The sequence below is a fragment of the Aquarana catesbeiana genome, linkage group LG04 (assembly GCF_042186555.1).
Source record: "Aquarana catesbeiana isolate 2022-GZ linkage group LG04, ASM4218655v1, whole genome shotgun sequence".
NCBI classification, from domain to species: Eukaryota; Metazoa; Chordata; class Amphibia; order Anura; family Ranidae; genus Aquarana; species Aquarana catesbeiana.
In genome coordinates, this window is record NC_133327.1 from 489,497,130 (window position 1) to 489,513,909 (window position 16,780).

Below are 16,780 nucleotides of genomic sequence, written 5' to 3' on the forward strand. Positions count from 1 at the left end.
ATTGCCCCGTATTTCCACCTCTGTGATCAGGTCTGTATTGTTGGTAATCAGTAGATCCAGTAACGCTTTATTTCTAGTTGGTGCATCTACCATCTGACCCATAAAATTGTCCTGCAAGACATTTAGGAACTGGCGAGCCTTAGATGAATGCGCGGTTCCCTCTGCCCAGTCTATGTCTGGACAGTTAAAATCCCCCATTATGTTAACACTTCTCATCCTTGCTGCTAATCCAAATTGTGATAGGAGATATGTCTCCCCTTCCTCCCTCAGGTTAGGGGCCTACAGCATACTCCCAGTATTATTTTCCCCTTAGCTTCATCCCTTTGGAGCTCCACCCATGAGGATTCCACCTCCTCCCTAGCTACCTTAGTGATGTCATCTCTCACATTCACTTGTACATTATTCTTGATATATAGGCATACCCCTCCCTCTTTTTTACCCTCTCTATCCTTGCGATAAAGGGTATACCCTTGAATGTTTGCCAGCCAATCATGAGAGCTGTTGAACCAGGTCTCTGAAATTCCCACAAAATCCAAATCCTCCTCATACAACAGTATCTCTAGTTCACCCATCTTGTCCACCAGGCTCCTGGCATTGGTGAACATGCCACGTAGTTTAGACCGTTCATATATTATGCTCTTATTGGGTGTTCCGAGATTGCAACTAGGACTTGCTACTATACTTACCTTGGGTTTATGTGCTTTGGTCAACCTACCACTAATGCCCCCAATACTACCCTCTGAAATATGTCCTGCGCTGACTATCTCTACCTCTGGACCCCCCCCCCCCCCCCCATCTCCTAGTTTAAAAACCCCTCTAACTTTTTGGCCATCTTCATTCCCAGCTGATCTGCACCCTCCTCATTTAGGTGCAGTCCGTCCCTTCTATAGTACCGGTTATCGACTGAAAAGTCTAACCAGTCCTCCAGGAACCCAAACCCCTCCTTACTACACAAGCTCTTCAGCCACTTGTTTACTTCCCTAATCTCCCTCTGCCTTTCTGGTGTGGCTCTATTACCGGTAGTATTGCTGAGTATATGCCACCTTGTGGATACACAGTATCTCTTTGGTTTACTATTTACATTTTTACTGAGCCCCAAAAGTACAGTTATTGCTGTACTCCTCCTTACTTCAACATTGGTAGAAATGCTAAACATGATAAATGAAGAGAGTAAGTCCTCCTAATGGAGACGCAGACAGCAACAAAAGCCCTGGCAGATGTTCTAATCCCTCTCCACTCTATTTAAAACTAAAGAGTTTTGACATTAGTTATACTAAAATTGTTCAAATGGAGTGTACCAGCAAACTTCAATCAAAGTAGATTTAAATGTTCCATAGGAACAATTTAAAAAAAAAAAAAAAAAAGGTTTCCCCCGTGAAGTGAATGTGTTCTATTTTATTGTTTTTATTGCAGGGTTCACAGGGGGGGCATCCCCAGCTGAACATACTTAATGACTTCTTTCATTTCCCTACAGCTCTGTTTATCCATATACTGTAAATCAATGGAGGAAACCCTGTGTCGCAACTTGAATTTTACAATGGATTTAGAGCCCCTCTCTGCTCCCATGTGACAGTGCTGTCTAGGCAACCAACAGCATTTATATAGCACCAACAGTTTGCGCAGTACTTTACTAAATAAAGGGAGACAGTACAGTTACAATACAACGCAAGACAAGAGGGTTAGAAAGGACCTACTCATGGAAGCTTACAATCTAAAAGGGGAGGGTCAAGTGATACAAAAGGCAGTAACTGTGGGAGGATGAGTTGAGAAGGTTAGTTTGGTTTTGGGTAGGTAGGAAGTTGGGTAGGCTTCCCTGACCAGATGACATTTCAGGGATCGTTTAAACATGGATAGAGTAAAAGAAATTGGGGTGGAACATTCCTTGAAGATGGGAGAGGCTCTAAAGAAGTTCTGGAGGCAAGCATGGGGTTAAGACTAGGAAGATAAAAAGTAGAAGACCTTGGGAGGAGTGAAAAATAGGATTTTTAAAACAGCTTACCTGTAAAATCTTTTTCTTTGAAGTACATCACGGGATACAGAGCCATAGTAGTTACTATGTGGGTTATAGGCCACCTTCAGGTGATGGACACTGGCACGCCCTAAGATAAAAAGTGCACTCCCTATATAACCCCTCCCACTACTGGGAGTATCTCAGTTTTGTAGCAAAGCAATATACGTGTATACCAAAAAAGGGAGGGACCTCTGTGTCCCGTGGTGTACTTCAAAGAAAAGGATTTTACAGGTAAGCATTTTTAAAAATCCTATTTTCTTATTGTACATCATGGGACACAGACCCATATTAGTTACTATGTGGAATGTCCCATAGCAATGCCAACTGAAGGGAGGGAGATACAACGAAAAGTAGGGCAATAAGAGACTAGAGGACTAATACTGCATCCTGCAGTACTCTGCACCCAAAGGTGATATCCTCATGACCTTTTACATCTATTTGATAGAATCTGGTAAAATGTATAGACTGGAGACCAAGTTGCTGTATTACAGATCTGAACCATGAAGGCTTGGAGATGCACTGCCCAGGAAGCACTAGAGCAGTGCGTTTTGATTTGAGAGGGTGGAATACACCTCTTTAACCATGAGCTTGAACGATTACTTGTCAAATCTATTTAGAATAGTAGATTTCAATGCTGCCTGTCCTCCTTTAGGACTTTCAGGCAACACGAATAAAAACATCCGTTTTCCGAATCTGAGCAATTGCCTTTAAGTAGACACTGACTGCTCTCACCACATCAAAAAATGTAGTGATTCTTTTTCCAAAGAACAGGGTTCTGGAAAAAAGACAGTAAAACAATATCCTGGTTTAGATAAAAACCTGATACTACCTTTGGTTAAAAGTTAGGATGAGGACGCAATACTACCTCATCTTCGTGAACAACAAAAATATGACTCTTTACAAGAAAGAGCAGCCAATACTGATACCCTTCTTGCAGCAGATATGGTTACCAGAAAAAATTGTTTCATTGTCAAAAAAGGACCAAGGGAATATGTTATTTCGGCCCAAAAGAGTCCGTTTTGTAATGCCGACAAAACTAAATTCAAGTCCCAAGGGTTCAGGGGTTACTTAACCGGAGATTAAGCCGAGTTACCCCCTGAATAAAGTTATGGACCAAAGAATGTGAAGCAAGTGGTCGTTGAAATAATACCGATAAGGCCGAGACCTGTCCTTAGAAAGCACTTTCTCACAGCTTTATTTCTCACCCCATCTGCAGAAAAAAATCAAGGACTCTACCTAGACTTATTTCCTGGAGTGCAGCTCCTGGTTTCCCACCAGGAGACATATGTTTCCCAGACTCCATAATATATAACCATGGAGGCTGGCTCTGTATAAACCAAGGTAGAAAACTACCGAACCTGACAGCCCGCGCTTCTTAGGAGTGTGGGCCTCAATAGCCAAACCATTAAATTTATCATTTGTAAGGTAGGATGGAACTTCGAACCTTGCGAGAGAAGGTCTGGCCGTGAAGGTAGGGTCCATGGGTTCCCTACTGCCATCTCTATGATCTCTGCATACCAAGATTTCCTGGACCCTGCTGGGGGTCACAAGAATCAACAACTTCCCTTCCTGCTTGATCCTGTGAAGAAGTTGTAGATGCAGGCAGAATAGGAGGGAATGCACAAATCAGTGAGAAACGATTCCACGGGAATAGCAAGGCATCTGTTCCGCATGTTAGCGGATCCTTTGTTCTTGACACAAAGTTGTCAATCTTTTTTGTTGATCCTGGATGCAAACAGATCTATGTCTGGGATCCCTCATCCTTGACATATTGACAGGAAGATATCGGGGTGAAGGAACCATTCTCCCAGGAAAAACTGCTGGCGACTCAAGTAGTCCGCCTGCCAATTTTCTATTCCTAGAATGAAAACTGCTGATAGGCAAAGTACATAGTTTTCTTCCCAAGATAGGATAAGATTCACCTTTCTCTGGGCCGCACAACTTCTTGTGCCCCTTTGGTGATTAATATAGGTCATTGCTGTGGCATAAACGGATTGACTCCTAGCAGGACAATACCTTAAACTGAACGTTCAGGCCCTCAGAACCAAGTGTTCTGCCTGAATTTTTAAAATGTTAATGGGCAAGGCCATTTCTGATCTAGGCCACTTCTCCTGGACAGCTGCCTCTTTCAGGACTGTCCTCCAACTTAAACAAAAAAAGGTTGCCATATGTTGATATTATTTCCCAGGTAACTGAAAGAAGAATTTTGCCCTTTGCAGATTTTTGGAAGTTAACCATAAACTGAGGTTCCGGCGCACTCAGCCTACAGCACCTGGTATTTCCAGGTGGTCTTTCATCCGGGTACTAACCAAGCACGACCCTGCTTAACCTAAAAGATCGGACGAGATCGAGAGATATCAGGGTGATGTGGCCGTAGGCTTTGGAGTCAGACATATTGGGAATATAGAGCTTGAATTCTCTGTTTCAAGCAGATAGGATACTGCTTTGCAGCATTCTAGAATGAGATTGAGCATAAAGAACAGTCTTGAATTAAGCCACTATCTTTCCCGACAACCTCACACAAAGTTTAATAGGAGAAAAACATCTTGCTTTGACTACCTAGATCAGTCCTTTATGGCGCTGATCTTAGCCTGGGGTACGAATACCCTTTTCTGGGTGTACCTATGATCAGACCCAAGTATTTTCTTCATGTTTTAAAGAAAATTCCTCCTAGGTTGAGAATCCTACCTAGATATTCCAGGTAGTCGAATGTGGTGACCATACGTTTGGTCTAAGCGGGCTACCGACTGGTCTAACAAGAACAGATCGACTAGGTAAACCATAATAGTTATTCCTTGGGCCCTCAATCTGGCTAGAAAAGAAGCCAGAACCTTGTACTCGAGGTGTAGCAGCTAGATCGGAAAGCAGAGATACACACTGAAAAAGAAGATTTACCACTTTGAAAGAAAATATTACTAGTGAGCGAAGAAATAGGCATATGGAGATATGCATCTTCATGCAAAAAGGGGGAGATTATATTCAGCAATTGAATTTTAGATTTTTGAGATCTAGAATGTCCATTTGGATTTAACCAAATCCCAATCTCTGCTCTTACATGGGGGCCACCATGAACACTTTTGCCAAAAGCTTGACCAATGCTAGAGAGAAAGATTATTTTCTCTGGATCCTTAGGAACGTTTGATCTGAGAAAACGAGGAGACGGAAACTCTTGGTACTCTAGTTTGTATGTTGGAGCTATTGAGGAAGTCCCCCATTCGTCTTGACATTCCTTCTGCCAGATCCCTGAGAACTGTAGAAGAATTCTCCCTATTGAGCAAGTGGGGGCACCTCCTCATAAGGAGGCTACAGTACAGTATCTTTTAGGCTTTCTCCCTCAAGACCTCTTTTGTCCCTGGGGTTAACCCTGAGGATTACCCTTTGAACCTGACGGCGGAGGCCATCGTGACTGCCTGGAGGCTGATGCCCCTGGCACAGAGGAAGGAGGTTTGAAATAAAAAACACATTTACTCCTTCACTTAAAAGGCAAAAGGGGTATCTTTCTTTTGCTAGAAATTTTTTGGATATATCCAAAATATCCCAAGATAGCTGTCTTACTGCAAAAGGGAAGACTAGCCAGGAGCTTCTTGCACGACGCTTAGTGAAGGCGCAATCTGTCATAGCAACTATTGCAAACACGAAGCTGCCTCCTGGACCTGCTGAGCAGAATAACCTTAAACACCTGTTAAAACTGGTTTCTCAACGATTAACCAATTACTGCAAGCGCATGCTGAGACACTCAACCTGCCAGAGAAAAAAGTGTTTTTTTGTTTTTTTTATTTTAATAGGAATTCCAACCTTTTATCCATTGAATCCCTAAGTATTTGAGTAATGTCTGCTGGACAAGTCAAACTTACTCACAAAGGATATAGTAGCATTAATTGCTGGTATACCCAGCTTAGTGAATTTTCTCTACCATAGGATAAAGTGTGAAAACTTTTTAGAATAGAAAATAATGCTTATCTGGGTGATCCTCCAGGTACAAAAAATTTTCCCAACAAAGAATAGACAGGAAAAAGCATGCACAGCTTGAGGAGGCTTTAGCGAACCCTAACACTCAGTTAAGGGTAAGTGTAGAGCGAATCATTCAACAAGAAATTGTACCATCAATCTTACAGATTGTGAAAGCTGACTCTCCCGCAATTGACACCTCAGAAGAGGAGTCATCAGCCTCACCACGGTCCCTGAGGGAATCGTCTTCTCCTGCCCCTAGCTCCTCAGTCTGAGGGTCTTAGGAAAATGGAAGAGAACCTGTGCCATCTTGACCACACTGGGATGCAATTAATCACTCTGGGATGCGATTAAAGTTGCTAAACTTCTTTTAAAAACCTACCATGGCTGAGGAAAAAGTAAAATGAACAGGGGCTGCAGTGTTGAAAATAGTTGCAAACATTTCATAGCCCTGATGCTCACTCTGACCAGCCACCCCCTCTCAGGGGAGGATGCCATTTGAAGAGTAGGATTTCCATAGCTTGAAGGAGACCTTTTTAGCTCCTTTTTTTGGGTGTTTCAACCCCCCCTTCTGAATATAGCTCGATGCACAAAGCAGAGGTACTACCAGAAGAAATCGCATCCATTGCTTGAGCAATAGTCAGCCACTACCGCTGCTATTAACGCTAAGCCTGATGCAATAGTAAATGCGTCAAAAAGAATGCTTGTGCCACCAACCTCTTTCATGCCCCTCTACGCTCTTGTGTCAAATAACACTAACACTGAAATAACACTAGTGCTTTTAAAAACACTCTTTCCTGCGCTGGGCGTTGAAGGACGCCAACGCCGCGCTAAGTCCCACCCCCCTCCATCGCCTACGGCCCCCCTCCTCTCTTTCAAAATAAGAGTTTTCCCGCACGAGCGCGGGCCTCTGATCCTATAGGATCTTACAGAGAGGGGAGAAAATGGCGAGGAGGGCCTGGAAGCCGAGTAGTGCGGTGTGCCGTTCGTTTTTTTTTTTTTTTTAGTGCTTTTTCCTCTTGAAGAGAGGTAGCAAATAGCACAGATGGGGGCGTCTGGTGGGAAGGAACCCCCCCCCCCCCCCAAGACTTGCCGGGGGTCTGCTGCTGGCTGGAGGTAATTGAAGCTGCTGCTCCGGACACATCGTGAACTCTTTGAGGACGGGTGAGAAGGTATGTGCTCTATACAGCCCCAAGTGGTGACACATAAGCATGACAACATTTATTAACTTAAAGAAGACATTCATAAGAAAATTCAAAAATTTCTTAGAAAAACTCCACTTACCTTTTCCGCCGTAGGGTTTTCTGTGGTAAAACCAACAGACCCAATCTTCACCCTTCACAGTGGGTTCCGTTAAACCTTCAGGAGCTGGGGATCCTCGAGAAAACCCACAATCCTGGACCTGTAATAGCACCACCGCTAGTAACACTTTATGGCCTTACTACCAAAAATACTGGATCCGGGGGCCAGCTCTCTAAAAGAGAAGTGTTTACAGGCAAGACCTCGCTTCTTCGGATACAAGGCCCAGATACCATTCAATTCGGCCTAAAAGACACTTTGAATGGATCTGGCTGCATGGGATTGCAAGGATTGCTCCAGTGGAGCTCAGCACAGCACATCTTTACTCGTGACCAACACCTTAGACACTGGCGAAAAAACAGATACTCCCAGTAGTGGGAGGGGTTATATAGGGAGTGCACTTTTTATCTTAGGGCGTGCCAGTGTCCATCACCTGAAGGTGGCCTATAGCCCACATAGCAACTACTGGCTCTGTGTCCCGTGATGTACGATAAGAAAGGACGGTTTTGGTGATATTTTGAGAAGTGGTTGCTGCTGCATCTCGGGGTAGAGCTGTGGAGGGCTTTGTATTTTGTCCACTAAGCAAGCAAATCCATTAAAGGGCAGCACACACAGCCACTGGTAAGGTGAATATGTTTCCAGCACATCAATGCAACAGTCAAGGTGATAGATAACAGGAAAGTGAATAAGTACCTTGTTGATGTTAAGGGGGGAGGGGGCATATTTTTCAAATGTTACAAGACGTGAAGATGACAAGATCTGGATAGTCATTGGATTTGGGTCTGAAAAAAGACGTCAGAGCTTTGGGTGACCCCTACTGAAAGTAAGAGGAAAGGACGCTATGGAAGTTGTAGGGGACACTGAAGGACCAATTAGACAGGCAGGAGAAGAACCGGGAAAGGAGCAGCGGGTGGGGAGTTTTTGGAAAGCTTCAGAAACATCCGATAGTATGATTAGGGAGAAGTGGCCATCGGTTTTAGCAGCAAATAAAAAGTTTTACCACCTCCTTTTGTTTACCTTGAAATAGTCCCATACAACCAGTGGCAATGCTCTGCCAGGGGAATTGTGGGTTTCCCGTACTCCATCAGTATAACTGGTGACATCCAAGTTTACACCAAACTGCACATTATCCTAGATTTGAAACATAACAGAAAGATTGATAATATGAAGTAAAGAAAACAAAAGTATACAAAAAGAACTCCAAATTTGATAAAGACTAAAGAAATTTTCAACTCCCATTTAGTAAAATGTCTAAATGTCAAAAGGTATTTCTAAGGATTTAGGAAATGTTCACTTCTATAGAAGACAAGAAAAAGGTTTAAGCTACGCTTTACAAGCATAAGGGTAATTTCACTAGACTGTAAGAGTTATTTTAACTACATGTATGATTTTACTTCACAATAATTTTGTCATTAAAAAACATTCAATTCACATCATTTCACAGAATAAAACGTTACATTTTCTTTCACCGGAAATATCTAAAATATTAAATTGTTTCCAACTCCAATGGCTCCATTTTCTGCTTCCTCAAAATACACCTCATATACCCTTACAATAATTGCCAAGCAAAAGTTAGCAATATTTGAACAAGTGGAAATCCCTTCATTAACTTTTGCGAATTGACATTTAGGGCCCAAACATAAACACTGTTACTGAAACGTGCAGTAATGTACCATAAGCGCAGTACAATGCCATAAAAAAAGGTAAATAAAAACTCAAATATATGCACTCACTTGAAGTACACTACAGTTTTCAAAAACCTATTTCTAACCATTTTACAAAAGAACTAATCTTACAGTATAAATGTACCTGTTATGCATAAATACTGCACTTATTTTAACGAGTGGCCTTTATCAAAAACAGCACACATTAAATAACAGTAGTACAAGATTTTTTTGCTCACTTACTTCTCTGAGAATGCAATCAAATTCTGAAGAAGAAAAAAATCCATCATAATACTTGTGGTTGTGTCGTCTAATTAGAGCAGGTTTCTTCTCCCAAATATTACTGCAAGGAAAAAAAAAAAAAAAAAAAAAAAAAAAAAAGCTTATGGAATGCAGCCAGCTAAACATAACAAGCACAATCATAAACCATCAAAAACGAATCATGCATTAAATTAAAGCAGACCTATTTTTAACTTCACAGGTGTCAAGAGAAACTTTTATCATCACCAAGGTTTATATTATTATTCTGAGTGAAAAAAATTATAATTGCAGCTTCTGAGCTCTTTTATGTGAACAAGGTGAAGCTTAAATGGCATTGGTGACTTTCCTGATCTGCATTATTGTCCCGAGTCAGCCAACCAGAAAAGTACTGAAGCTAGAGACAGCAACTAGTATTTTCATAATAAGGTCAGCACTGGTAGGTGCAAATTTACTTTTAGAACAGGTAAGCTCTTCCCCTCCAGAAGAAAACCTGGCCTAGGAGACATTATGAGATGTCTGACTCACATAAAACAATTAACCTTCTCTAGTCTTTATGGTAAGCATAAAGCCTAAGACCAACTAAGTATTTTAAATATTGATAGAGCGGGAAAGGGCAAGAATTGCTGTCAGGTTTTAATTGCTGTCTGAGCATGCAATAAGGATTTTTTCCATGCAAAACATTTCACCTCTTTTCCTTTTTGGCTTGACTCCTGTCGTCTACACAGAAAGTTAGAGGGAGTCTCGCTCAGGAACAAAGGCAGGACCAGAGGTTCTAAACACTGCTACATTTGTGTAACTGCTGCCAGTCTCTCTGTGGCAGATTTCCCTTTACTTATTGTTCTGACACTTGTTAAACAGTCAGAAATTGGGAAAATCTTCCCTCCCTTTATGATAACATCCCCCTAAAGAATCTCCAAAGGGGAAATAGCAATAAACAGTTGAGAGAGCCCCAATTCCTAGAAAATGGAGAATGGCCAGCACCCCCACTATCAATAAATGGGCAGAAGAACTTCACTACATTATGAGGAATCTAGGAACCAACAGCTAGCCTTAAAGAACGACACTCAAAGATCATAGCATTATGGTGTTTGTAGATTGACTTCTCTACTTCAACTATTTGTAAAGCCTTCCAAAGCAAAATCATGCTACATTGCAGAGCCTTCCTAGTCGGGCACCCTTCTTCATCACCCTCCTTGCCTCCCTCTCCTTTCCCCTTCTGCCCCACATGGATCACTTGACCCTTTCTCTACATTTTCTGTTTCATTTCTTCTCAAAGGTCTGTTATATTAAGGCATTCTCAGTCCTTTTCTCAATACCTTTTACCTGCTTGGAGGCACAAAAGACTATAAGAAACGTGTAACTTGCTGTTAATTCAAGTATATGAATGCATTGAAGGAATACAACTACGCAGGTACTGCTGAGAGGCTCATGCCCTTATTTAATTTCCAAAGTAGCGTCACCAGTGCCAGGACAGGTCAAACAACGTAAAGTAACATCATAACGTAATGTAAAAACATAACATAATGTAAAGACAACATACTGTAAACAATATAACATAATGTAAATAAAATCCAGAGAATGTCAGATACCGCAGAGAGTCTCTTGCTCTCAGACAGATCTTGTCTGGTCAAACTTTAGAGAAAATGGGAATCAACCATTGAAAAGCACCAATAAGGAAATGTCAGAGTGTATATACTGTAGGTAATGATCAAATATGTCTGCCCAAAAGCTTAATCTCTTCTTGACTGAGTAACGTGCATCAGCAGGTAAAGAGGGCCTTAACGCCCAGCAGCTCCACATGTGGCACACTGACTGAGCTGTTTCCAACAGCTCTCGATCACAGCTTCAGATGGGGAGCCAGGACAGGCTCCAAATCATGTGACCACTGGGAGAGCCAACGTGTTTTCATTCATTTTCACCTGGTAATTCTGTGAATAACATATTTCCTGTCCTAGGGTAGCTATATTCACTCCTTACTATATCAACAGGAAGCCATGACTGTCACCCAGGTTTCATATAAAAACTTTTTTTTTTCTTGGGTATAGATATCCTTTAATGGACAGCTTTGCTACCCCTGCACTCATCAGCCTTGCAGCAAGCCAAGGACTACTCAACAGCCAGAGAGGTTTGCATCTGTAGCAAGACCCTTCTATCAAAGGGGACGAAACAACATACCTTGCAGCACTATTTCGGATCAGAGACACATTTTGTTTGAGGTAAGAAACAAATCTTTGTGCTAGCCCCATCTATATAGCAGGGCTCAAAATTTCAAGTTGTGGGCTACTAGCCAGGTCAAGAGTTATGCCGCGTACACACGGTCGGACTTTTCGTCTACAAAAGTCCAACGGACGCTGACGGACTAAAGCTGGCTGGTAATCCGATCGTGTGTGGGCTTCTCCGGACTTTCAACGGACTTTTTTAGCCTCAAATCCGACGGACTTTAGATTTGAAACATGCTTCAAATCTTTACGTCGTAAGTACGACGGACCCCGAAATCCGCTCGTCTGTGTGCTAGTCCGACGGACAAAAACCCATGCTAGGGCAGCTATTGGCTACTGGCTATGAACTTCCTTATTTTAGTCCGGTGTACGTCATCACGTACGAATCCGTCGGACTTTTGTGTGGTCGTGTGTAGGCAAGTCCGTTCGTAAGAAAGTCTGCCGCAAGTCCGCCGAAGGTACGTCGGAAGTCTGTCGGACAGGCTGTCGGACTTTTGTAGACGAAAAGTCCGACCGTGTGTACGCGGCATTACTCGCCACCAGTTGCCCCACTAACCCCTACCCTGTCCTGTCCCTAAACAGGTCCTCGTAAATTAGATCTTATTCAGATCATACAGGGTATGGATCATACATGGTATGCAGGGTCATCATTAATGTTAATTGGACCCTGGGCAAACATTTAACATTTTCTTGCCCCACAAACCCCCCACCCTCTGCAGAAACACTACAGGAGAGGGTCAGAGAGACTGCAGACATGGCGCAGGAGAGGGTCAGAGAGACTGCAGACATGGTGCAGGAGAGGGTGAGAGAGACTGCAGACATGGCGCAGGAGAGGGTCAGAGGGACTACAGACATGGCCCAGGAGGGGGTCAGAGACTGCAGAACATGGTTCAGGAGAGGGTCAGAGACTGCAGACATGGTACAGGTACTGTGGATGGTGTGGTGATGGATGCCCCCCCCCCATCTCTGTAGAGGGGGAGATGTTGCAGATCAGTGTACACAGCTCTAGGACCTGGGGGAGCTTGTCCTCCCTCCACCCTGAATACACCTGTTCAGTGTGATCCCTGTCCCCTCCTCCCTCTGTGTCTAGCCATGGCCAGACCCGGACTCCTCTGCTCACTTTCCCCCAAGGACCCTCACTCACATCAGCAGCAATGTCCCGATCTAGACAGCATACAGGTCCTCTCATACTCCCGGCCAGTCAGCAAGTCCTCTTCCGGCCCCTTCCGTTATCAGCAGGAAGCCGGGAAGTACAGCACTTCAGGGGGAGCAGCTCTGAAGGAGGAAGTTTCATCTTCCACTCTTCTGAATACCTGGTCCTTCGAGCACAAGCATTAGTTAGGATGCTAGCAACCAATCGTTTTGACAGGCGGGACTTAGGAGAAGGGTGAATTTACAGGGGGAAACCACTGTTCCACTAATGGCATAGACTTAAGGGATATCTGCTTTGAGCCCGATGTTAAAGATGGCCCTGACTGGGCGCCTCTTCTCCTCCCCCAGCAGGATCCTGGCTGCCGCTGTTTCTGCCTGCTCTACTCACCCTCACTTTATTTGCACTCGCCAAACGCAAGCAGGCAAGTGGAAATTTTGAGGGTTCTATATAGTATCCTTCTGAAGAAATTGGTTGAAAAACATAAGCAAGAAGAATGCAACGTTTAGCCCTAGAACTCGCAAACATAGGCAAGGATGAATGGTTCTACAATCGAAGAAGGGCAATTTGCTGTCTCATCCATCTGAGAATCTCTGAAGGGACCAAGACTCTCGCTATTTTGGTATCCAGTATAAAATCCAGATATTCTAGGCATTGAGACTTAACAGGGGAGAATGTGTAGTTCACAACCCACAAGTGCCACGCATTACTGGTAGAGGTGCACCAGAAAAGTCCCTCCAGGAAATAACATAAGGAGCATGGGGAAAACAAAGTGAAAAGCTTCATATCAAGAAAAAGATTTGTCAGCAGTAATAAAAAGCAGTTACAGAAAATTATCCCATACCCCTGCACTTTGGGACACAGCAGAGCCCCCTCTTAGCCTACTCACCATTAGAAGTGAAGCAAAGCTTTAGTAATTCACTGAATCTGGGCGCACAATATGAAACTGAGCTGCAAGGTGTCAACTGTAATGCATTTCTGTTATCTGGGAGTCTGGTGTGACATTGACCATTACAGCACATGATGCAGTGAATCCTCAGGTCTGGTATGACACTACAGCAGCTGCTGATAGATGACCTTGTAGAAATGGTCTTGATCCAGTAGAGCTAGAGAGACATCCTACTGCCTAAGGACAAAGCCCCTTTATTTGCATCGGTTAAAGCCACTAGGAAACATGGATTCTAATTTGCCAAGTGTCTAAACTACTAGAGAAAGGGTGTGGAGAAATCCAATTTATACACAAAAGAGATGTCCAGAGTTAAAAGTCTCAGAATCATAGCTTCCCTCCATGAACACCAATGACTCCCCTCATTATTTACTTTAACATGGCAGACTTAAGCTGCTTGTTTATTATATCAATTCTCCAGTACTCTAAAATTACGGAGATTAAAAGCAATCCGGTCAACTCTATAGAAAACATGGAAAAGCAGCACCCTGTAAAAGAATACCTATTTGACAGGTCTGTTGTGTTTTAGTATTGTTCTCTTTAATAGCTCCAGGCACTGCGACTATCAGATACTTGTGTGTGTGTGATAGTATGCTCTTTACAGACAAGTAAAACATCCTTAGTTCTTTATCGTACAGAACAGAACACAGGGCCTCCATTAATCAAGACCATAGGACCTCGGGGCCAGCTCAGTAGATTGCTTTAACAACCTCAATACTGGGCACCTCAATACTAGGCACTTTCACCCCCTTCCTACCCAGACCAATTTTCAGCTTTCAGTGGTCTCACACTTTGAATGACAAATAGTCATGCAACATTGTACACAAATTAATTTTTTATCATTTTTTTCACAAAAATAGGGCTTTTTTTGGTGGTATTTATTCATCACTGTTTTTTTTTATTTTTTGCGATAAACAAAAAAGATTGAAAATTTTGAAAAAAAAAATATATTTTTGAAATATTTATTATTATATTAATATTTAATATTTATTAAACTTTCGGTTTAAAAAAACAAAAAAAAAAAAACTCCAATAAAATCAAATTTTGTCATAAATTTAGGCCAGAATGTATTCTGATACGTCTTTTGGAAAAAAAAAAAAATTCCTGATAAGTGTATGAGAATTGGTTTGTGTGGACGTTATAGTGTCTACAAGCTATGCTATGTACAGTGCCTTGAAAAAGTATTCATACCACTTGAAAAACTTTCCACATTTTGTCACGTTACAACCAAAAACATAAATGTAAATATTATTGGGATTTTATGTGACAGACCAACACAAAGTGGCACATAATTGTGAAGTGGAAGTAAAACTAAAAATGTTTTTCAACATTTTTTACAAATAAATATGTGAAAAGTGTGGCATGCATTTGTATTCAGCCCCCTTTACTCTGATACCCCTAATTAAAATCTAGTGGAACCAGTTGCCTTCAAAAGTCATCTAATTAGTAAATAGAGTCATAGGTTATAAAAAAAATGTCCCAAGCTTGGAACATCTCATGGAGCACTATTCAATCCATCACGCTAAATGGAAAGATTATGGTACAACTGCAGACCTACCAAGACATGGCCGTCCACCTAAACTGACAGGCTGGGCAAGGACAGCATTCATCAGAGAAGCCGCCAAGAGGCCCATGGTAACTCTGGAGGAGCTGCAGAGATCCACAGCTCAGGTGGAAGGATCTGTCCACAGGACAACCATTAGCCATGATCTCCACAAATCTGGCCTTTATGGCAGAGTGGCAGGAAGAAAGCCATTGTTGAAAGAAAGCCATAAGAAGTCCAGTTTGCAGTTTGTTCACATTCCAGCAGGACAACAACCCTAAACCTACAGCCAGCGCTACAATGGAATGGTTTAGATCAAAGCATATTCATGTGTTAGAATGGCCCAGTCAAAGTCCAGACCTAAATCCAATTGAGAATCTGTGGCAAGTCTTGAAAATTGCTGTTCACAGACGCTCTCTATCCAATCTGACAGAGCCTGAGCTGTTTTTAAAAGATGTGCAAAGTTGGTAGAGACATACCCAAAAAGACTTGCAGCTGTAATTGCAGTGAAAGGTGGTTCTAAAAAGTATTGACTAAGGGGGGATGAATACAAAATGCTCGCCACACTTTTCACATATTTATTTGTAAAATATTTTGAAAACCATTTAATCATTTTCCATCCAGTTCACAGTTATGTGTTGTTCTATCACATAAAATCCCAATAAAATACATTTACGTTTTTGGTTGTAACATGACAAAATGTGGAAAATTTCAAGGGGTATGAATCATTTTTCAAGGCACTGTATCATTGAAAATTGATCAGTTCTGATGTACAGACCGCCTATCTCATTTCTTGAGGCCCTAAAATGTCAGGACAGTACAAATACCCCCCAAATGAACCCCCCCCCTTTTTTTTTAAAGACCCCTTTTTGTAAAGATGACAGTCTAAGGTATTTAGTAAGAGGCATGGCGAGTTTTTGGAAGTTGCAATTTTTTGCTCACAATTGCTTGGAAAATGAAAACATTTTTTTCCCACAAAATTGTCATATTAACAAGTTATTTCTCACACGTGGTATACGTCAACTTGCAATTGCATCCCAAAATATATTCTGCTACTCCTCCTGAGTATGGCAATACCACATGTGAGACTTTTCCACAGCCTGGCCACATACATAGGCCCAACATCCAAGTAGCACCGTCAGGCGTTCTAAAGGCATAAATCACATATTTGGTTTCCTGACTACCCATCACATTTTTGAAGACCCTGGAGCACTGTGGCCTGTAGGACAGCACAGACCAACCGCAAGGGCTTCCCACAGAGATTGGTCACCACAAAATTGAAATGGGGGGAAAAAGCTAGTATGCGGAATTAAGAGGTACTAGCCCTAAAGTGGAGAGCTAAAAATGAGACATGTACAGCCACAATACACGACAACCCTTTGGTGGAACTTCAGACAAGACGAGGTCCCGTCCAGAAACAAAAATGTGTAGAGGAATATAACCTATTCATGGGGGGAGGTGGATATAAATGACCAGCTGATGCAGCCCTACTTGGTCACCAAGAGATTTCTGTTTTGGTATAAGAAAGTTGCCATTTATTTGTTTTAACTAGCCCTGTTCAATTCATATGTTATTTTTTCCAAGGGCACACAAAGATCCCTAACCTACCTAAAATTTCAAGAGGACGTTATTACAGCTCTTCTCAATCCGCATGGCCATGCCCCTGAACAAAATAAATGATATGTGGAGCGACCGCTTGGGAAGCTCTGACATTACATTTATCCCTGCAGGGTACACTT

General features: G+C 42.3%; 1 protein-coding gene and 1 pseudogene across 2 annotated transcripts in view; both read right to left on the reverse strand.

The window, feature by feature from the left end:
- The window catches only part of RIOX1 (ribosomal oxygenase 1), a 345,989-nt gene that overhangs the window by 309,605 nt on the left and 19,604 nt on the right, over positions 1-16,780 (reverse strand). For both annotated transcript variants that reach the window (XM_073627655.1, XM_073627656.1), the window contains exons 4-5: positions 9,166-9,265; positions 8,276-8,389 (exon numbers count right to left, since the gene is read on the reverse strand). In XM_073627655.1, coding sequence (XP_073483756.1) covers positions 8,276-8,389; positions 9,166-9,265 — 214 coding nt within the window. The remainder of the gene's footprint in view (positions 1-8,275; positions 8,390-9,165; positions 9,266-16,780) is intronic.
- LOC141141712 (5S ribosomal RNA) lies at positions 4,272-4,390 on the reverse strand (annotated as a pseudogene).